Here is a 24016-nt window from a genome sequence, read left to right on the forward strand (position 1 = left end):
AGAAGCTGTGCAGAGCGGTCTACTGGCAGGGGCAGGCTATTTATATCGCTAGACGCCCAAGACAAGTTGCCTTCAGTTCAGGACAAGATGATTTAATGTGTTTTTGTCCCACAGACAACTAGAGATTAAATCATAGTAAACTGACTGAGCTGTGGAACTTTAGTGCTCTCAGGCAATCAGGATGCATCTCACTTCACACCTTTCATGCTCCCTTCCATTTGCATTCACACCGGTCATGCTCCCAGGCGAAGCGGACCACAAAAGGGCAGTTATTTACGATCCGGTGGGCCCAAATCACTGGTTCTTTCTCCCACAGAGTAACTTTAATTGACCCTAGCATTGTTTACGATTATTTAAAGTGTAGAAGTGCCTTAAGGCGCCAAGTGTCTTCAAGAGGTGACTACCACTGCAAGACAGAAAATATCACCAGAACTTCTTTACAAGCACTTCTTGTGTTGTTTTAGAAGGCAGATTATGCCAACGCTCAAACTAGAGGGCAAGAAGCGGAGGCCTTTAATGCAGCTCGGTTTAAATCACGTTAATACTCAGTTCGGACAGCAGAGTAGAATTCTACTGTAAGGTCATAGAAACCCATCACTTTAAAACGTGCTTTTTGCCAACCCGCCATGATGATGCAACTCTTTAAACTGATGCAAGCTGCGATTTGTCACTCCTTCCCCATGTCACAAAACATTTAAAATTGTAAAAACTCTCCTCTTTGGCAACCTGAGTTAACTGTGGCTTTCAAGCAGCGTGTGCGATTAAATGCACAGACATTTACAGTTGATAGTTTGTTGCTCTCCAGATCAGTATTTGCCCAAACTGAATTGTAACAGAGCTGGTGCTGTGTTACAAGAAAACTTAGTCCATGTCGATGGGGACTACAGCTGTGTTTGGAAAATATCCGATAATTGCCCATGTTTTTGGGCTCTCTTCCTTTTTGCTCTCTGGTCTGTATACGTCCAAAAGCAGTCAGTTTTGTGCACTACAGTGGAGACTTCATCTTTGTCCAACAACTCATGGAGGATGTCACACAGGTGATTCTGGCTCTTTCTGCTTGGGCTTGACTCCACTCCATGCCAAGAGCAGAGATAGATAAATATCACCCAGATTAAACACAATAAATTATAATATCCAAATTGAAAGAGCAGAGGCTGCAATTAAGGTGAACACCGCCAACTACTCTGCGGCAGGCAGACATGACAATTTGTAGAACACTGCTGTAATAAAGAAAAGAGAGCTTTAGACAGCCCAGCTTATGAGGGTGTCCATCATAGTTACAAAAGAATTGGCAACACCATATAAAGTAAATGTACATACAGGTAATCTCATTATAACTGATATACATAGTCTGGGATTATCCTGAAAGTCTGGCATGGATCCTGACCGGTCTTCATGAACGTCTCTGCAACAATTCTCTTGTTACTCTTTTCCTCCTGAAAGCTCCTTATATGGCAGTTTTCTTAACATATGTTTGCATAATGGCCTCTCAGACTGGAATATGCGTGTCTTCATCTGTGTCATTTTGGTATTCTGCTGATTTATTGCAGGCAACTGTCTACACTCCAATTATTCTAAAGTAGACACGTTATGCAGACTTTTCAGAGTCAGTCAGTGGTATCATGTTAGGCTGTACATGACACATGAATGACTTTCCCCATTTTGGGATAGGGAGCTCCAGCGATTTCTCGGTGCAAATGATCACTGGCTACTTCTGTTTAAAATGGCATCAGGAAGTGGCCGTGGCAGCCTGTAATGCCTCAAGTGGGCAGGGTGAGATGTCCTTCACAACACTAAACTCCATGGAAGAAAAAGATGTGCAAACGAATTTCATCACTGAATACTGACCTCCCATCCCCAATAATATTGTGGTACAAGACTATTGAGGACAGAATAAAGGGCAAAATATTGAAAGGTAAGTTCACATAGGGAAGGATAGATTTACTTTTCCTAAATACACATCTACATACCATGAAGATGTATTTTATGCGTAGGTACATACTTGTGGAGTTAGGTATAGAAATCTAGACTTACTAAACCGGTCAATATTTTTTTCCGGAACGGGGCGTGGCTACGACTGCAATGGAGGCAGACGTGTTCGGGTAGAGCTCTGCGGAAGGCTCCCCTGAACAGACTGACAACTCCAGATACAGTTGCAAGTGGGGGCGCCAACAAAGCGAAGTACACACAAGATGCCAGCCTAGTATAGCGACATCAATTTGGACTCACCCGGGCCCGCTGCGCAACATCCGACTGGCGGAGCCGCCCGCTGCATGGCCCCGATGTGGACGACTTCGGTTAAGCGAGCCCGGGGTCTGGCTCCGCTCACAAGGCCGCGATAAATGGAGCAGCTACTGTGAACGGCCGGCAGAGTATCCTGATCGCGGCTCCTGCTCCGATGCCTGCCGGCATATGATGTGCTGTGGATGTGACCCCCACCGCGCTGCCCACCCGCCCCTGCGTGTGCGGCCTAGGACTGCTTACTGATAACCGTGCTGCGGGAGGAGAGGTCCTTGCGGTGGCGGCAGCCGGATTCCTGTTGAGGTTGCATACTTGGCTGTGGAGCTGCTGTGAGCGGCCCGACCCCTGGAGTGCCATTGTGGGTGCTTGCCCCCCTCCCGTTTGGCTTTACTCTGCTGTCGGAGGGCCGGGAGTGACTGGGGCCCCAGCAGTGCCGCCCGAGTGATTTCGGGCCTTGCTCTTACCCGGCTTGACAGCCGACTACTGCGGTGGCTAAGGAGACGTGGGGTAAACAGACCGAGCTAGGCCCGGTCGGGCTACTGCCGCCCGTGCGGCGCTACCTGGGTAAGTGCTCCCCCCCGCTGACAGACTGGGGACGACAGCTGCTTGGGCCGTTCTCGCCATTGCGGACATCGAGGAGTGGTTGCGGTGGATGCGCCCTCCGCTGGCGGATCGGGGGCTGCGACTGTTCGCTTCCTGACATCCTGACAAGCCCTCCTGGTACCTCCAGTAACTTCCATACTGCTGAGAGATCTTCAGAGGCCACGCCCCTTTTCTCCATCACTCTGCAAACGTGCCTCCTGGTGCACTACTGGTTGGGGTATTAAGTCCCCTAGAATGCTGAGGGCCTTTGGGGTTCTAAGAACCCATTCTGTTACCTCCAGTACGTCCTACACAGCGCGATTACAGAGAGCCGGTCGGAGGCCTCGCCCCTTTCTCCACCACTCTGCAAACGCGACTACTAGTTAAAAAAAAAACATAGAAATTCACTGGGGGAAAAAAAAGGCTACTGGTACATTATAGTTAGGAAATAGAATTTGAAAAACCTTAGATATTCACTTTAAAAAAAAACAAAGGCTACAGGGACTTTATAGTTAGGGAATAGAATTTGAAAAACCTTAGAAATTTACTGGAAAGAAAAAGGTTACTGTGATGTTATAGTTAGGCTTAGATTTCACTCCTACAAAACATTTCAGCAGTTATAGCTACCTGAGCTAACTATAACAGGCGCCCCAGCAGCCCACTTCTTATGACCTCACATATTACATCACTCATTACATGGTCAGTGACATCACTCATGTCATCATCCAAAGAACCACTCGCACACCCACTCATACCACCACACAACCTCTTATACGCCCACTCGCACACCCACTCACATACCCATTTACAGACCATACCAGTACTCTCACACCCATTATATCATCCATAGAACCACTCACATTGCCACTCACAACCATTCACTCACCCATACAACCAGTCACTCACTCATATAACCAGTCACACTGCCACACACTCACCCATATAGCTACTCACACACCCACTTATTTACCTAGTCACTAACTTAACCATACAACCTCTCAATAGCTACTCATATGGGTGAGTGTGTGGCAACCTCTCAATAGCTACTCACTCACCTATGCAAGCCCTCACATACCCACTCACGCAACCACTTACATACTCATTAACACATCCACACAAGCACTTGAACTTCTGTTCACTTGCCCATACATTTACACACACTCTCCAGTACAGCCACTCACACTCCAACTCGCTTAACTTAACATCCACTCAAACAGCCACTCACTCACTCAAAGCCACTTACACACCCAGTCACTCGCTCAGTCATTCAGACACCCACTCACTCACCCACCCATACAGTCACTAGACACCCACTTACCCACCCCACAGAGCTACTCACACTGCCATTCACTCACAGCCACTGAAGCACCCACTCACAAATACAGCCACTCACACAGCAAATCACTCACTCACACAGCTACTCACACAAACACTTCTACACCCATACAGCCACTCACACACCCATACACACAAGGATACATACAGTCACCTAGTCACTCACATAATATATGTTAGAAGTAGTATCACTCAGTAGTAATGCACCAAGTATACTAATTTAACTTTTGTAGTAGGTCAGTATATATGTTTAACAATCAAACTCTAGGAAAATACTTACACTCACTAGATGATGTAATTTGAGATATCAGTGATGTCACTGACCAGGTTATGAATTTGTGAGGTCATAAGCAGTGCATTGCGGGGACGTAAGTTATAGTCAGCTCATGTAATTATAACTGTTGATTTCTATGGTTTTGTACGAGTGAAATCTGAGCCGAACTATAATGTCCCTGTAACCGGTTTCTTTCAGTGAATATATATGATCAAGCCTCGTTTGAGAGGTGAAACGCGTTATGACGGATGGCTGGTGTAATTGCACAATAAATCACTGAAGAATCGGCACAAAACTTGGGCTTACTCTCGTTATTCCTTTTGGAAAAGGTGTGGTGAATAGTGGTTTCGTATATCAATAGAAGTCGGAGACCGCCCGAACTCTCGGAAGGAATCAGGATGAAGGAGGTATTATATCCCCTTGGAGCATGACGCCTCGCATTTGGCAGCACCAAACCTGTATGAATTCCGGAGAGCAACGGCTGGGCAGCAAGGAGGGGGCCCAGGGGCACGCTCGTGGATTTTTTGGGAAGCTGTTTGGGGTTGTTTCCACTCACCTGCTGTCCGCACAGACCTACAGTCTTTGGAACCACTCGCCCACGCCACCAACCCGGTATTGCCAGTACAGTGCATGCTGGGAGAGGTAGTTCTCAGGACTGAAATGAACTGCCCAGGTGTGTCGAATACAAAGGGGGAGGAGTATGAAGTTGCGGATGAACATTTTTAACAGGACCGAGTGACATTTGGAGAGAACCAGTGAAGGGTACTGAGGAAGGCCGATGCCGAAATGCATTTACCGCCACTGCCAGCAACCCAATAAAAATACTTGCTGTTCCCTTGAAACCCCCTCTGGCCTCTTATTTCTGCAAAGAAATCTTTCGTCTACAAATTCTGCGCCCGCCTGAAGACGCAGCGAGATGGCCCTGCCCGACAAGAGTCCCGACTCAATTCCGGCACAACAAATACAAGATTGAGTAATCAATAGAAGTCGGAGACCGCCCGAACTCTCGGAAGGAATCAGGATGAAGGAGGTATTATATCCCCTTGGAGCATGACGCCTCGCATTTGGCAGCACCAAACCTGTATGAATTCCGGAGAGCAACGGCTGGGCAGCAAGGAGGGGGCCCAGGGGCACGCTCGTGGATTTTTTGGGAAGCTGTTTGGGGTTGTTTCCACTCACCTGCTGTCCGCACAGACCTACAGTCTTTGGAACCACTCGCCCACGCCACCAACCCGGTATTGCCAGTACAGTGCATGCTGGGAGAGGTAGTTCTCAGGACTGAAATGAACTGCCCAGGTGTGTCGAATACAAAGGGGGAGGAGTATGAAGTTGCGGATGAACATTTTTAACAGGACCGAGTGACATTTGGAGAGAACCAGTGAAGGGTACTGAGGAAGGCCGATGCCGAAATGCATTTACCGCCACTGCCAGCAACCCAATAAAAATACTTGCTGTTCCCTTGAAACCCCCTCTGGCCTCTTATTTCTGCAAAGAAATCTTTCGTCTACAAATTCTGCGCCCGCCTGAAGACGCAGCGAGATGGCCCTGCCCGACAAGAGTCCCGACTCAATTCCGGCACAACAAATACAAGATTGAGTAATCAATAGAAGTCGGAGACCGCCCGAACTCTCGGAAGGAATCAGGATGAAGGAGGTATTATATCCCCTTGGAGCATGACGCCTCGCATTTGGCAGCACCAAACCTGTATGAATTCCGGAGAGCAACGGCTGGGCAGCAAGGAGGGGGCCCAGGGGCACGCTCGTGGATTTTTTGGGAAGCTGTTTGGGGTTGTTTCCACTCACCTGCTGTCCGCACAGACCTACAGTCTTTGGAACCACTCGCCCACGCCACCAACCCGGTATTGCCAGTACAGTGCATGCTGGGAGAGGTAGTTCTCAGGACTGAAATGAACTGCCCAGGTGTGTCGAATACAAAGGGGGAGGAGTATGAAGTTGCGGATGAACATTTTTAACAGGACCGAGTGACATTTGGAGAGAACCAGTGAAGGGTACTGAGGAAGGCCGATGCCGAAATGCATTTACCGCCACTGCCAGCAACCCAATAAAAATACTTGCTGTTCCCTTGAAACCCCCTCTGGCCTCTTATTTCTGCAAAGAAATCTTTCGTCTACAAATTCTGCGCCCGCCTGAAGACGCAGCGAGATGGCCCTGCCCGACAAGAGTCCCGACTCAATTCCGGCACAACAAATACAAGATTGAGTAATCAATAGAAGTCGGAGACCGCCCGAACTCTCGGAAGGAATCAGGATGAAGGAGGTATTATATCCCCTTGGAGCATGACGCCTCGCATTTGGCAGCACCAAACCTGTATGAATTCCGGAGAGCAACGGCTGGGCAGCAAGGAGGGGGCCCAGGGGCACGCTCGTGGATTTTTTGGGAAGCTGTTTGGGGTTGTTTCCACTCACCTGCTGTCCGCACAGACCTACAGTCTTTGGAACCACTCGCCCACGCCACCAACCCGGTATTGCCAGTACAGTGCATGCTGGGAGAGGTAGTTCTCAGGACTGAAATGAACTGCCCAGGTGTGTCGAATACAAAGGGGGAGGAGTATGAAGTTGCGGATGAACATTTTTAACAGGACCGAGTGACATTTGGAGAGAACCAGTGAAGGGTACTGAGGAAGGCCGATGCCGAAATGCATTTACCGCCACTGCCAGCAACCCAATAAAAATACTTGCTGTTCCCTTGAAACCCCCTCTGGCCTCTTATTTCTGCAAAGAAATCTTTCGTCTACAAATTCTGCGCCCGCCTGAAGACGCAGCGAGATGGCCCTGCCCGACAAGAGTCCCGACTCAATTCCGGCACAACAAATACAAGATTGAGTAATCAATAGAAGTCGGAGACCGCCCGAACTCTCGGAAGGAATCAGGATGAAGGAGGTATTATATCCCCTTGGAGCATGACGCCTCGCATTTGGCAGCACCAAACCTGTATGAATTCCGGAGAGCAACGGCTGGGCAGCAAGGAGGGGGCCCAGGGGCACGCTCGTGGATTTTTTGGGAAGCTGTTTGGGGTTGTTTCCACTCACCTGCTGTCCGCACAGACCTACAGTCTTTGGAACCACTCGCCCACGCCACCAACCCGGTATTGCCAGTACAGTGCATGCTGGGAGAGGTAGTTCTCAGGACTGAAATGAACTGCCCAGGTGTGTCGAATACAAAGGGGGAGGAGTATGAAGTTGCGGATGAACATTTTTAACAGGACCGAGTGACATTTGGAGAGAACCAGTGAAGGGTACTGAGGAAGGCCGATGCCGAAATGCATTTACCGCCACTGCCAGCAACCCAATAAAAATACTTGCTGTTCCCTTGAAACCCCCTCTGGCCTCTTATTTCTGCAAAGAAATCTTTCGTCTACAAATTCTGCGCCCGCCTGAAGACGCAGCGAGATGGCCCTGCCCGACAAGAGTCCCGACTCAATTCCGGCACAACAAATACAAGATTGAGTAATCAATAGAAGTCGGAGACCGCCCGAACTCTCGGAAGGAATCAGGATGAAGGAGGTATTATATCCCCTTGGAGCATGACGCCTCGCATTTGGCAGCACCAAACCTGTATGAATTCCGGAGAGCAACGGCTGGGCAGCAAGGAGGGGGCCCAGGGGCACGCTCGTGGATTTTTTGGGAAGCTGTTTGGGGTTGTTTCCACTCACCTGCTGTCCGCACAGACCTACAGTCTTTGGAACCACTCGCCCACGCCACCAACCCGGTATTGCCAGTACAGTGCATGCTGGGAGAGGTAGTTCTCAGGACTGAAATGAACTGCCCAGGTGTGTCGAATACAAAGGGGGAGGAGTATGAAGTTGCGGATGAACATTTTTAACAGGACCGAGTGACATTTGGAGAGAACCAGTGAAGGGTACTGAGGAAGGCCGATGCCGAAATGCATTTACCGCCACTGCCAGCAACCCAATAAAAATACTTGCTGTTCCCTTGAAACCCCCTCTGGCCTCTTATTTCTGCAAAGAAATCTTTCGTCTACAAATTCTGCGCCCGCCTGAAGACGCAGCGAGATGGCCCTGCCCGACAAGAGTCCCGACTCAATTCCGGCACAACAAATACAAGATTGAGTAATCAATAGAAGTCGGAGACCGCCCGAACTCTCGGAAGGAATCAGGATGAAGGAGGTATTATATCCCCTTGGAGCATGACGCCTCGCATTTGGCAGCACCAAACCTGTATGAATTCCGGAGAGCAACGGCTGGGCAGCAAGGAGGGGGCCCAGGGGCACGCTCGTGGATTTTTTGGGAAGCTGTTTGGGGTTGTTTCCACTCACCTGCTGTCCGCACAGACCTACAGTCTTTGGAACCACTCGCCCACGCCACCAACCCGGTATGGCCAGTACAGTGCATGCTGGGAGAGGTAGTTCTCAGGACTGAAATGAACTGCCCAGGTGTGTCGAATACAAAGGGGGAGGAGTATGAAGTTGCGGATGAACATTTTTAACAGGACCGAGTGACATTTGGAGAGAACCAGTGAAGGGTACTGAGGAAGGCCGATGCCGAAATGCATTTACCGCCACTGCCAGCAACCCAATAAAAATACTTGCTGTTCCCTTGAAACCCCCTCTGGCCTCTTATTTCTGCAAAGAAATCTTTCGTCTACAAATTCTGCGCCCGCCTGAAGACGCAGCGAGATGGCCCTGCCCGACAAGAGTCCCGACTCAATTCCGCCACAACAAATACAAGATTGAGTAATCAATAGAAGTCGGAGACCGCCCGAACTCTCGGAAGGAATCAGGATGAAGGAGGTATTATATCCCCTTGGAGCATGACGCCTCGCATTTGGCAGCACCAAACCTGTATGAATTCCGGAGAGCAACGGCTGGGCAGCAAGGAGGGGGCCCAGGGGCACGCTCGTGGATTTTTTGGGAAGCTGTTTGGGGTTGTTTCCACTCACCTGCTGTCCGCACAGACCTACAGTCTTTGGAACCACTCGCCCACGCCACCAACCCGGTATTGCCAGTACAGTGCATGCTGGGAGAGGTAGTTCTCAGGACTGAAATGAACTGCCCAGGTGTGTCGAATACAAAGGGGGAGGAGTATGAAGTTGCGGACGAACATTTTTAACAGGACCGAGTTACATTTGGAGAGAACCAGTGAAGGGTACTGAGGAAGGCCGATGCCGAAATGCATTTACCGCCACTGCCAGCAACCCAATAAAAATACTTGCTGTTCCCTTGAAACCCCCTCTGGCCTCTTATTTCTGCAAAGAAATCTTTCGTCTATATATATATATATATTGTTTTGAACAAAGGAGGCGGCACAGTCAGAGATCGATTTAAGCCTTATTTATTTCAAGACTTCACCCCACCAACGCGTTTCGGCCACACACGGCCTTGTTCACGGTGAACAAGGCCGTGTGTGGCCGAAACGCGTTGGTGGGGTGAAGTCTTGAAATAAATAAGGCTTAAATCGATCTCTGACTGTGCCGCCTCCTTTGTTCAAAACAATTATCCGGGTCAGGGTCCGACCCCTTGGCAGAGCACACACTGTGGAGCGCGCTCCCATGGCTATGGGATCTCTTTGGTTGCTGATATATATATATATATATATATATATATATATCTATATATATCGAGAGAAATATTTCTATTGTGTGACAATTAGTCCATGTGCAATTACAGAGTACCAGATTAGTCCATGTGCAAATACAGAGTAACAGATTCCAAACATCCTACTCCCAACACCACGTCCTTTTCAAGCCCCTTGCTTTACCTCCAGCTTTTCAGCTAAAAGCCCCTCAGTGCCACCAGACCTCAGTCTCATCTGCATTAACTCATCAATTGCGCACTGGTCCCCTAGAAGGAAATAAACAGAATGTAAAAGGAAGGACAGGTAGAGCTCAGCAGTTTAAAAATGTTAAGTCGTCATTTCAAATTCTTCTTAACCAGAATTGCAATGCTTAATATACATTAATGAATGTCAGCTGTCCAGTTTCCTATTTGAAAGGAGTAGACGGAAAATGTATTTAACTGTAATTCTAGCTCTTCATCACAGATATTCTCTCCGACTCCATAGCAGCAGAATAGTTATATGGATGTGTGGGATCCTCTGCACGTATACTGAGAAAGAAAACACTAAACTAGAACACATGTTCTTAATAGACTTTTTCCAGTTCTGAAAAATGCAACCAATCACCCAAATCAGTTCAAGTGCATATGACTGCAACACGGGTTTTCCATCTTTTAAACAAAAAAAAGGGAAAATGAAACTTCAAATATAAATAAAGAACAAATCTAACTATCTTTTAAGAATTCTTGAAGCTGCATCTTCCCATCATGCTCAGCAGGGTCAGTAACAGAAGCAATTTTCAAGGTAAGGCAGTAAAAGGATCTGCCTTAAATAATTCTCTCCGAGTTTTGATTGGAGGACAGGGGGGATATTTATGTTTTCATAAAGAATTCCTATTATGGGTTTTTATGTAAGTCGTTTTTCATTCATCATGGGATTCTCTCTGATATCAAAGCCTTCCCTCAGATCAGAAAATCTTTGATAGCAGGCCAATCAAAAAGATGCCACTTCTGTCAGCAAACATGGCTTTCAAGTGCACTTAAATAGTCAAAAATGTGCAGGCCAGATTTGGACCAGTAAGAAAGATACAACAGTATCTTGTGTTTCTCAAAAGTGGCCAGGTCTACGCATTTATCTAGGTACCAGAGGCAGAATATCTGCCACTTAAATGCAAATGAAGATGTAATGGAAGAGCCAGTTGAACTGTTCATTATCTGATAGATTTAGATAGCTATCCCAATAACCCGATTTCACGATTACACATCGAGTCTTTGTTAGACATGGGGGTCTCTAGTTGGCAGTTTGTTACCTTGTCCAAGTAGGGACCCTTCTTCGTAGTCAGGATAAGGGAGTTACACTTCTAAAAAAATTAAAAAATAATAATAAAACTGCTCACCCCCTTGGTAGCTTGGCACAAGCAGTCAGTCTTATCTCAGAAGCAGTGTGTAAAGCATTTGCACATAACCAACAGTAGAATATTGAAAACACTACAGAAAGACATCACACCAGTTTTAGAAAAATAGCCAATATTTATCTGAGCAAACCAGAACAAACGATAAAAATCTAACGTACAGTTATTTTAAATAGTCCTAAAGCAAAAATAGGATTTAACAATAGTTCCTTGAAATCGATAGCTCCCTCTGGGGCCATCACGGTGTCATGAACAAACAAATACAACAGTTCTGGCTGACCGCGGCGGCGCGGGCCAGCTATGATGTCGGGAAGACCCCAAACAGTACCTTTAGCTATGCAGTGTTTCGGTGACCTCGCGATGAGCTCTGAAGAATTGGCATCGGCAGTCGCCAGTTCCAGAGGTCAATACAGGAGCAGTCGGGTCCTTGAAGTCACATGTGTTGCAGGTCGAACTCCGTGCAGTTGAAGTCGGGAGCGCCGATGTAGCAGTATGGCGTGCAGTGCACTCAGGTCGTGTTGCAGTCAGTGTCGCAGTGACGGTCGTCCAGCAGCTTCGGTGGGACGAAGGCTGCAGTGCGAAGTGGGGCATGCTTGTTACAATACAATGTGTGCAGGTCCCGGTGCAGGCAGCGGAGGCATCGTTGCTGAGGCGCTGTCATCTGGAGACCTAAGGTTGCGGTGCGAAACGGGGCAATGCGGAGTGTGGGGCACACAGGTTGCAGTGCAAGTAGCAGCAAAGATGGACGATCGGGAGTCGATAGCGCTAGTGCCGGTGGGCCAAGGCTGAAGTGGGGGACAAGGCAGTGCGTTGTTTAACTTAACAAGCGGTGCACCCAAACTACAGTAAACACGGCTGCGTCGGGGTCAGCTTTGAGGATCATCGTCCGTGAAACCAGGGCTACATTGCGAAGCGGTTTGGTGCTCTGTGTTCTCCACCAGTGGTGTCGACAGGTCTTGGTGCGGGCAGGGGCGTAGATGACTGTGTACTGGCATCGTCGGGGATACCAGAGCAATGGTGTGAAGTGAAGCAGTGTAGTGTGCGGTGCCCACAGGTCACGGTACAAGCAGGGGCTCCATGGTGTCGGTGAGACCAGGCTTGTGGTGCGAGATGCGGCGGTGCCATATGTGGTGCCCTCTGCTGTGCTTTCAGGTCAGAGAGCAGACAGTGGCATCGTTGACGGCGTCGGGTAGCTTATTCTTCTGATGCAGCACAAAACAAACGGTTCCCAGTGCTGATAGTAGATGAACTTGAAGTCTTTGTTGTTCTTGAGACTTTTTGAGCAGGGGGAAAGCTCTACCTCAAGCTCTTGAAGACACTCGGAAAGAAGATTGCAGAAAGTTCAGTCCAGTCCTTTTTCTGCCCAAGATAGAAGCAGCTACTGCAGGCCAACATAGCAAAGCACACAGCAAAGTGGTAGTCTCTCCTCACAGCTTCTCCAGCTCCTCTTCTTGGCAGGTTCCTTATTCCAAAAGAGTTCTCAAGTTCTGGGGTCAGAGCCCCAATATTTATACCACATTTCCCTTTGAAGTTGGTACAGACAAAGAGCCACTGGCATACATAAACCAGTTCAGCCTGGCTCAGGCCAGGTTCACCACAGGAGGTGGAGACAACTTTGTGAGACTCCTACCACTACTCTAAATGAAGTCAGGTCTATTCATCCAGGCTATGAGTCACTCAGGAAAGGCAGGACACACCTACCCCTCCCCCCTTGTGTCTGTCTAGTGCGAATGTACATCCCCAGCCGTGTCACTCCAACCCAGACAGTGAATACACAAATGACAGAGGCACACAGGATGGTTAAGCAAGAAAATGCCCACTATCTAAAAGTGGCATTTTTCAAACACACAATATAAAAATCATCTGTACTAAAAGATGTAATTTTTAATTCTGAGTTCAGGAAGCCTAACCTCCCTTTCTCTATCTTATCCCTATGGAAAGTTATGCTTGTAAGATGGAACACAGCAACTCCCACAACCAGTGCTGCCAGACCCACAGTAGCATTTGATTTACAGGCCCTGGGCACACGCAGTGCACTGTACTAAGGACTTTCCAGCAAATCACAATAGTCCAATCATGGAAAACCATTAATAACACACTTTATAGCAGGAGCACTTGCACTTTAACACTGAACAACAGTGAGAAATTACGCAGAGACACTAAAACGTGCAAAAACCAGGTCAAAAACAAGAGGCTAATAAGCAAAAAGTCTGAGGGTAAACTATCTGAAAAAGCGAAGTCTAACAGTCTTTTTCAAAATCTATCATTTAACTTTAAATTATAGTCTGTCTTCAGAAGCAAATACTTTTTCAACTGTTGTTTCCTGTGACGGTCCCAAATACTAAATCAGTTGAACAGGCTACAGGAATAATTTGGATGAAGTGACCCAGTACCCCAGATTCTGTGGTTTTGAATCTAAGCCTCCCTCTAGCTTTTGGGCTAAATGGAGTTTAAACAGCCAATCGTCTATGTATTGACAATTGTGTAAACAAAGATGCGACCCCCCCCCCACAGTGCACTTAGAAAAAGCATGCAGAGCATTCATCTGACAGAATGGTGGAACATTAATTAACAGAGACAGCTACCTATCTAGAATCAAGAATAATCTGTGCTGCACGCATGTAGGCATCTTGCATGTGAACTAAACCCATCCAATCTCTCTGGTGTGGATGCAGGAAGAGTTGATGCAGGATATTATCCTGAATGTCTTGGTATTTGGTTAGTTTCAAACTAAATTACCACAGGTGCTTGGGGTTGTATTTCTTCACCTCAGAAGATCCAAGGAGTCTGGTAGGAGTGTAAGCTTAAATCAATGGGAAAAGATAACCAGGGCCCTTCTGAACAAGTATACAACACACAAAGCACAGTGCCTTGAAAGAGATTCTGTGCCTTACGGGGGATGCACAGTTCGGCAAACTCTGTGCTTAGAGAGGATCGTTTTGGCATGTTCATGAGGAGCCGAGCTGTAGCGTTCTGTACTCTTTGAAGCCTGACTTTGGAGACCCTCAGGTAGAGTACAATAGTCCAGGCAGGGTACCAGCAAAGCCAGGATAACCGCTTTCTTGGAGAGTCCGGTAATAGTCCTAAGATTTTTTATACTATTTTTAACACACCAAAACAAGTACTTATTGTAGTCTCGATCTGCTTGTCGAAGATAGTGCTGTATCAAAAGTGACACCCAAGTTCTTCATTTTGAGTTTGGGGATCGGAGTAGAACTTCGCTCAGAGGGCCATCAAGCAGAAGACCAGATTGAGGGCTGCTTTCCGACTATTAGGACCTCTGTCTTGTCTGCATTCAGCCTAAGATAACTTGCGTCCATCCATGTCACCAAGCCCACCAGATAAGATTTAAAATGATCTGTGGTCCTGTCATCTTGCACCAGTGTAATGATCAACTGCATATCGTCAGCATAGGACACAATCCTCACACCATGGCGTTCTATCACATTGGCAATAGGACGGATATACAGGTTGAACAAGGTCGGGTTTAGAGCTGATCCTTGTGGCATGCCATGTTGTAGGGGGATAATCTCAGAGGTGTAAGGTTACTGAAGCACATGGAACAAGCGATTGTTTAGAAAATCGGCAAGCCATTTATAGGATGGTCCCCTTATTCCTTGTAGCCACATCTGTTCCAGGAGCAGACTGTGTGACACGGTATTGAAAGCAGCACTTAGGTCTAACAAGATTAGTGAAGCAGTCTTGCCTTCGTCAGCAGTGTGCATAGCATTTCTGAGGCTAAAAAGGGGGCAGATTCAGTGCTATACTGTGGCCTGAAACCAGATTGCATCTCATGAAGAAGGTCATTATCTTCAATGAACTTCATTAGTTGAGAGTTTAGATGTTTCTCTGCAATTTTCGCACAATAAGGACGCATCGAACTTGGTTGAGAGTTTTCAGGCTTGGTCGGATCCAAAGCGGGTTTTTTAAGGAGAGGGACCATCATAGCGTGTTTCCACTCAGCAGGAAGTTATCCAGCTTCGTAGGATAGGTTGAGCACTACGCATAAAGTTGGGGCGAGAGTTGCGAGTCCACGTTCCAGAAGTGCCGGAGAGGCCATGTCTTTTGGCAAGCCCGACTAAACCTTTACAGCAACAGAGCAAATATTTTCTACAGAAATGTTTCTGATGCCAAAGGGACATTCTGTTATTGAGCCAGATAATACTCTGGGGGAGAGAAGGTGTAGTTTTTTTTACTTTTTTCTGGGAGGAGGGTTACAAAGAGGCAATTTTATCTGAGAAAAAATGAGCAATCGAGTTACAGTTGTTGAGAGTAGGGGCCCTGGCCGCTGCCACAGGGTCAAGTGGCGTAAGGGATTTAACTATTCTAAAAATCTTGCAAGGAGAATTATTAGCTTTGTCTATCTTTTGTGCAGTAAACTAGGTCCTAGAGAGCCTGATCTGCCTGCCAGAAACACACTAAGTTCAAATTAACTCCTGTGTTGAGGCTGGGCAAGATCTTAAAAGACTGTCAGGATCATGGCTAGCACCCAATACTTTGAAGGTTGCTATTGTAAGCCAACAAACCTTGCTCCAAAATTCTTCCTCCTGTTCTGTATCGGGAAGGTCCTCCAGGAATAAATAGATCTATACATACATATATAATCCCATCTTCAAACTACTGCAGGAAAACTACAGCTCCACTTTGACTATTGGCACCTAAATACTACGATCTAGAAAGCCTTCTGAAATGGCAGTAGCAATTTGGGTCCTTTCTCTCTACGAGTAGAAAAAAACCTGCCAGACTGACTGCCTGTATGATGGGAACTCAAGGTGGGAGAAGGGTTTGTTTTTCCACTTACATACTGTCCAAGTATTAGAGCACCATTGTCACTTAATTTTAGAACCCTTTGCTAGTTTCTTTCATATCAGATGAAGTATGATGTGTTTTTATGTCATGACTATTTTATATTCTTATGATCTGTTTATATGGTATGCCTATTTTATATTATTGTATGTTTTTATGAAAGTATTTTGTGTATCTCTTTATTGTGAATGATCATTAATTGGTTAAATAAAGTTACTACTACTATTAATATATGCACCTAGAGGGCACCTAAGAGGTGCCCCCAGAAAATCTACTAGCCTCTAGTGTGCTGGCTGACTGGTGTCGACCAGCCTGCCACCACAGACAGGTTTCTGACCCTCTGCAGGTGAGAATGTATGCTCTCTGAGGGAAGAAACAATGCCTACTCTGGCCAGTGGTGTTGTAACCTCCTCCAAGTAGGATGGCTAAGTAATAAGCATATGAATGCAGGCAGCTTTAAAAGAGTCTGCTACCTTTGCTACGTGATTACGGCTTCCTGAAACAGGGGAAAGCCCACCCCCTGCCCTGGGCCCATTTGACACCAGGCTAAGCGGGAAATTAGATATGCAGAGAGGCGTGGTGCACTACCAGTCCAATCACACCCCTAAGACCAGCTCCCTGATATGCCCCCTTTAGGAAAAAAATGCCATCTTGCTAATGGCAGAATTAGAAACTCTGGTACAGGGATACGCACACTTCCCACAGGAAGTGGTCATATAGGGAGTGTAGTAACCTCATGGGTAAGGAGCCGATTGGCCACTACCCTTAACTCCCCTTAACAGCCATAAATCTAGTATTTAGTGGTGCCCCTGGCACCAGGAAACCAGATTCTACCCACCTAAGAAGGACATTGACGAGCTGCGAAAAGTGAGAACTGAGGAGCAGTAACTGATCTGGTGCCAACCCTTTCGGCCTGAGTGTTGGCAAAGACAACTTGTCCTGCATTTGCTCTGCTTTCAAAAGCCTGGAAGAATCACCAGCATTTCAAGAGGCAACCAGCATCTCCATTGACATAGCAGAGCTGCTCCCCTGCAGGCACCCAAAAAGATCTGCGAGGACTCTGGCTCTCTCAAAACCCGACACCGGAAAGCAAACATGCACTTCAGCCTGAGTTGAAGTTGAAATATGGTGCCAGCGAGGTCCTGAGACCCTCCAGAGTCAAACCACAGCTTGGGAATTCCCGGACTGGTCTCCCAGCCACCACCTGCAGCCTCTTTGTGCAGGTCCCCTTTACCGCAAGTGCCTCCCGAAGTGAAAACCAAACCCCCACTGTACCCAAGCCCTACAGCCCGAGGAGAAGTGAACCAAAGACGTCCCTAAGTGCCCAAGCATCGTGAGACTGGAGCCAGTCTGTTGGTTCAGTTGGACTGGCCCCCCACTAGTCTCTATGTGCAGCCTCTTTGTCCTAGAACCGTTTCCCATTGAAATCAACGGGGCACCAAATGCTGAAAAGCACCTCTGTACCTAGATGACCCAGAGCCTCTTGAGGTGACCTGTTGGAGCTGGGTCAAACAAGTGGGGATTTATCCTTACTCGCCCATCATACTTCCATTAATACCATGCACACATGTTATGCGTACGTCCCGACTGGCTATATATACAATGTGCATTGAAATATTTAGCTCTTCACTCCTTTTCTCTCTCGACGAGGGAGGGTCAACATTCTTAGTCACACTTTCGTCAAAGAAACGTAGGGCCAGCCAGTGAGGAAATTTAGGTGATTGAACCCAACCGGATCTTTTAAATACTGGTCCTGATTAAATCCTCAGCATCTTCTAGGAAGGCTGAAACATGTAGACTGGGAGAAACAGTGTTCACACTTGATTTTAACACTGCCAAGGCAATATTCTGATAATAAAGTTTGTTGCAGCTATACCGCAGCCTTTTTAAAAAAAAAATATTTCTTTATTGAACAATTCAAACCATCATGTCAAGACAATACAATAAATGGACACTTTGCCGCTTTCATTACAGTAAATTTTCTGTTATTGCCAATAGTTCTACTATTCAAGATTACACAATGTAATAATCAAGTAGGTAGGGAGGCACATCAATGCGAGATAATCACTAGCTTTACCACTATCGAGGCACTAGACAAAAATTATACCCCAAATATAGATCATCACTAAAAAAAAAAAAACATAAGGAACCACCCCGCTTCACACCCTAAGACCCACTGCAGGCAGTCCCTCCATGTGGCAGTCGTCCAGTCAGGGGTAAGTTTCGGTGCAACCTAACCACCAATTTGTATGAGCTCAGTGCAAGTCTCATTCCCCCATAGTTTCGTCACCACACCCCCTGGCAGCAGTATACGCACTATACAGCGCCAAAAAGTTCTTAGGTCTAATACAGGGAGGTAGGCGCTCACTGAAATTTTCCGTTTGGGTACAGCAATACAGCATATCTGATGTCCATTGCGCCTTTGTAGGAAGCAGTCATTTGGACCATCAGATCGCCACTCTGCGTTTGGCTAGTAGCAACCCCATGTCCACTAATCTACGTAACTCTGCAGGTAAAGGTTTAGAGAGGCCAAGCAATGCCAGGGCTGGCTCTGCCTCTAGCACACTCCCTGTAATCTCAGACATCACTAAAAACACACTCTCCCAAAATGTTGCTACTCCTGGACAGAACCATGCCAAATTCATGAAGTCCACCACTTGCTCACTGCAACGCTCGCACTTTGATTGTTCCCTCAAGCCGTACCTACAAAGTCTCTCCGGAGTGTTATAAACTATTGAGATATTTAAAAATGTATCAATCGATGTCTACTATTGAGGGAGACTTTTTTCGTGTTAGTGCAACAGTATGACCACATAGTGTCATCTATATCCTTATTCAAATCTCTTTGCCATGCCAAATGGGCCTTTGTATAATAATTCTCCTTGTAGCCCATAGTGTGGTTATAAATTTTGGAGACCAGTTTAGCAGGTACATTCGTTTTTATCACTAATGAAAGTGCTGTTAGTTCCGGCGGTTCTGCCAAATCAGTCCCCAATAGTTGAATCCGAGCATGCCGGGCCCTATGGAATTGAAATCTGGTTAGGAGAGTGGGCGCATCTGCCCCTAAAGCTATGGTGTCCCAAGTTTTAGCTGTCCCACCCTCAAATAAGTCTCCTACCGTATGGATCTTAATGGATGCAAGCGCACTTTACATGGAGGTAACCACAGACACCATTCCAGTGAGGTCAGAGGCGAATACAAGATTGCTCCGGCTTGCAACTTTAGGCGGTGATGCCAGGCAGGGGTGGTCGCATTAATCGAATCCAATATCCCAGTTCTACGGTCAAGGGAAGTAAAAAGCTTCATAGGTAGGAGGAGGAGGGAAGTAACCTCCCTTTCAGTTCGTAAGTGAGGAATGTTTGTCGTGCCATGCACCCAGAGGGAGGCACGCGCACACTGCGCCGCTCTATAATAAAGATCAAAATCCGGCGCCCTTAAGCCCCCATGTGGTAAGGTAACGTAAGGATTTGCCACTTAACTCTCGGTTGTTTGCCCGCCCAAGCTAGCTTGACCATAATAGAATTGAGTCGCTTAAAAAATAAACACCCCAGGGAGCACCATGGGAATATTCGTAAATAAAAACAGAAACCTAGGGAGAACTACCATTTTCATAATAGAGATTCTACCAAGGAGTGATAACGGCAGACGAATCGAATTGTCTACTTCATCTTCCAGTTTATTGATCAACACGCTTCTACTTGTACTTGGGTCTATTATTTTGAGGAGTTGCTTTCCTTACGAGACCAGGAGCCCATTGCTAAAGACCATTTAGCTACTTATGAGCGTCCTGGCTTATTGCAACATTCCCATCACTCCCCTGCCACCATCACCATAATACCAGACGGTGATTTGGACTCTGATCTATCGCCAACAATCCCTCCCTTTGACTGTTTAGGCTCTGGGCAGGATTGTTTCTCTATCTGGTATTTAAACACTCGCTCGCTGGTTAAACACCAAACAGAGATCTTCTACCTCTTAGAAACAGTTAAACCCGATATATTTCTGCTGTCTGAAACATGGTTGACACCAGAGTCTATCCCCGATATCTTGGCCGCCGTCCCTGACGGCTATTACATTCTCCAGGCAAATCAGCCTCAGGGGAAAGCTGGAGGGGGAGTTGCTGCCATAATCTCCCAGTCCTACAAAGTCAACTCTATTTCCATGCTTCCCATACCATCGGTGGATTATGCAATTTTAAAATTTGAGTCGGACATTCTCCTCCTCACATTTGCCCTGTTCTACAGCCCTCCCGGTCAGTCGCCTGGTTTCCTTCATTCATTTGGCAGTATGGTGCCCGAACTGGCGATTAACCACGCCAAAATCCTTGTAATAGGGGACTTTAACTACTGGCCCAATGACCAGCATGAAAGTCCCTCCTCTAGGGAGTTCACAGACCTGTTAACTGGTCTCAATTTCTGCCAGCATATCCACGCTGCTACCATTGTCAAGGGCCACATCCTGGACCAGTTGTGGTCATTAAATCAGGACGTTTTAAATCTACAGATCTCTCCTTGCGTCTGGTCAGATCATTTTTTTATTTTTTTTACCGTACCCAAAAATCTAGCTAAAGTATGTCCTCCTGAGCCTCCACTGATCCGCAATTGGGGCCGAGTAGATATCCCTTCGCTTTGTCACTCGCTGGCTTCCACGACTCCTTCCCCTCTTGGGCCGTCAGGTTCTCCTTTGTCTGTTCATGCCCAGGCCGATAATATTCACACTTGGCTAGCAGAAGCCCGGGACTCCTTTGCCCCATTAAAGAAACTTATAAACAAACACCCTCATGATGCTCAGCATTGGTTTTCTAAGGACTTGATAGACATGAAGCTTGCCCTCCGACAAACTGAGTGCAAGTGGAAATCGGACTATTGTGCTCCCAAGAGACTGGTCTTCCATGCCGCTCTGAAAGCATATAAATTAGCTATCCTCGGGGCCAAAACTAAGTACTTCTCGGACAAAATTCTTAATTCTTCTAATAAATCGAAGGACATTTTCGCCATAGTCGACGAACTTGCCAAACCTGACCGTGTCACGATGACCCCTTCTGACTCTCTCAACAATTATTTTGTTGAGAAGATAGCTCTAATTAAAACGAGTATCCCTAAATCTGATCCGAGCTTTAATACTGGTAGTATCCTTATTAACCCGTCCCCTGATTACACAAGAGATGTTTTTCTTACTTCTCAGCAGAGTCCGTTCTGGCTCTCCCGCGGATAGCTGCCCTGCTCACATTACTCGTGAGATTTTACTTAGTCTTCCTGATGCTCCCCTCTCCTTGTTCAACAACTCCCTCGGTTTGGGGGTGGTCCCCAGCAAATTCAAGTCTGCAGTTGTTGCACCCATCCTCAAGAAACCTGGGGCAGACCCGACGGCTTTGTGTCATTTTTGCCCAATATCTTTGCTCTCTTTTTTGGGTAAACTTTTGGAGGCCCATGTTTCCAGCTGCTTCGGCTCTTTCATAGAAAGCTCACAGTTCCTGGATCAACATCAGGCGGGTTTTAGACCCAAGCATTCCACCGAATCTGTGATCGTGGCAGTCCATGACGAACTTAGAAAGGGGGCTGATCAAAATATCTCTCAGGCCATGGTGCTCCTTGACTTGTCGGCGACGGCGTTCGACACCGTTGATCATTCCATCCTTCTTCAGCGGGTCGAGAACGCCGGCATCAGGGGCACCCAGCTCAAGTGGCTTGCCTCATTTCTACAAGATCGTAAGCAAGCAATTCGTCTTGGCCCTTTCTTGTCTGAAGTCAAGGGCCTTACCTGTGGGGTCCCTCAGGGCTCTTCCCTCTCCCCGTTATTATTCAATCTCTATAGTTCTCCTCATTTCCAAGCTGCGGGAAAGATCAGTGGTCATCTTCAATTATGCGGATGACCTCCAGCTTATTTTTAACGTTGATCCCTCTCCCGCAGTTGGATGAATGCGAACCAGCTAAGTTAAACCCGTATAAGACCGAGCTGGTTCTCACTGGACCCCCGGGCAATCCCTGGAACTCTAACTTTTGGACGCATTCGCTGGGCAATGCTCCCTGTCCGGAGAACTCGGTTAAGAGCCTTGGAGTCACAATCAGTAAGGATCTGTCCATGAGACCTCAAATGAAATCTGTGATGTCGGCGTGCTTTTTTCATCTACGCCGCATCAGAAAGATCAGCAGATTCCTTGCTTATGAAGCCCTGGTTCAAGTTACGCTGGGTCTGGTGATTTCCCGTCCTATGTGAACTCATTGTATATTGGTATTCCTCTCTACCAGTCCATCAACTTCAACTCATCCAAAACCAAGCAGCCAGATTGATCAAGGCCCGGCCTTCATTGCCTCTCGCCTTCATCGCTACATACCTTCCCGAGTCCTTCGCTCCTCTGGTTCTAATCTGTTGTCTGTCTGTCCTTTCAAGCGTAAAAGGCTTGGGGGACTAAGATTCGCTTTCCAAGCACCTCAGCTTTGGAACACCCTCCCTCCTGATCTCCGCCATATCCCTTCGTATCATTTATTTAGGAGAGCCCTGAAGACTTGGTTGTTTTCCCAAGCCTTTGATTAATTAAGGTCACCTCATCGCAGTCTTGTCCTTTGCCTGTCCTAAAGCGCCAAGAAACCGTTGGTGAACGTGCGCTGTATTAATTTCTTTTTCATATCATATCATTTCAACATGCAGTAATTTTCCCTAACAACTATCTCAGAGTCAGAGTGTACCTGAATCCCAAGGTACCGCACCGATTCATTTGACCATTGTAACAGATAATCAGGCTCAAACTGAACAGTGGCTGAGGTCAGAGGTAAAATTATAGACTTAGAGCAGTTGACACGCAGCCCTGAAACTCCCCCAAAGCGAACTATTTCTTGTAGCACTGAGGAGAGGTGCTTTACGGGGTCTCGGATATTGTGATGTATTCCTATAGGTACTGTATCGATTCCCCTATTCCTGACCCTGGTTTGGTTAATAATTAACTAGCAGCCATCCAACGGTGCAGAAACCGTTATATGATTAAGCCACACCACGGCACAGAAGCGCGTTATCTGATTAGGTCATAACGCATGCCATCTAATTAGACAAGCGATATTCCTCCAGCCCCTGATAAGGCATACGGAGTTCTCAAAACAAATCAAACCTACAGCGACCTGGGAAATTCCCATAGCCATTGTTTTGATTTCACCGAGAACTTCAGCAAAAGAATGTGCGAACGAGCCCGTTCATATGACATCCTTATTGACGTATATATGTCCATCCTTACGTCAATCTCGGCACCTTTCAGGGATAAATATTACCGACATTGCCTTAAGCAAACACACGAGGTGGTGATGAGATTGGAGCAGCGAGACGTGCCGAGGAGCCCAGCAGAGAGCGAAGCCCACAGCCGCTGCCCCGCCGTCCTGACGCGCTGAGAACGAGACGCTGCCTTTCTCCTGCTGAGAACTCTAGCTCCGGCGCTTCCAAGCAGCCCTCGCAGGCAGCTGGAATATCAAGACCTGGGATAAGAGATACCAGCCCTCCACCATTCTAGATCTCAGGTACAGAACTGAATAACCCCTTGCAGAGAATTCTCGAGTCAGTCCCTTGGCAAAACAAACTTAACTTAAACTGCTACTTATCTACTCCCGCCCACGTATTAGGCTTAGGTCAGGTACACTGGGGTAGGCGTGGTTAGGAGCACCAGTTGAGTATGATTAGTCAAATGTATATATGTATGTATCTATTTTATCCATTTTAAAGTATCATATGGCTCAGAAACCATATCAATGCTTTTACAGTATTATTTTATAATTCTGTCTTTACTGTATGCACTTTACTTAACTATAAGTATTACAATAATAGCGATTCATTTCTCTTGTATGAGAAAGGAGA

The 24016-nt window shown here is 46.9% G+C and overlaps 1 protein-coding gene across 1 annotated transcript in view; it reads right to left on the reverse strand.

Annotated features, from left to right (window-relative positions):
* Positions 1–24016, reverse strand: part of SRP68 (signal recognition particle 68) — a 344507-nt gene that overhangs the window by 162246 nt on the left and 158245 nt on the right. Inside the window, exon 7 of the mRNA XM_078654565.1 lies at positions 10168–10250. Within this exon, the coding sequence (XP_078510691.1) occupies positions 10168–10250 (83 nt within the window). The remainder of the gene's footprint in view (positions 1–10167; positions 10251–24016) is intronic.

This window comes from Lissotriton helveticus, chromosome 7 (assembly GCF_964261635.1).
Source record: "Lissotriton helveticus chromosome 7, aLisHel1.1, whole genome shotgun sequence".
Classification (NCBI taxonomy): Eukaryota; Metazoa; Chordata; class Amphibia; order Caudata; family Salamandridae; genus Lissotriton; species Lissotriton helveticus.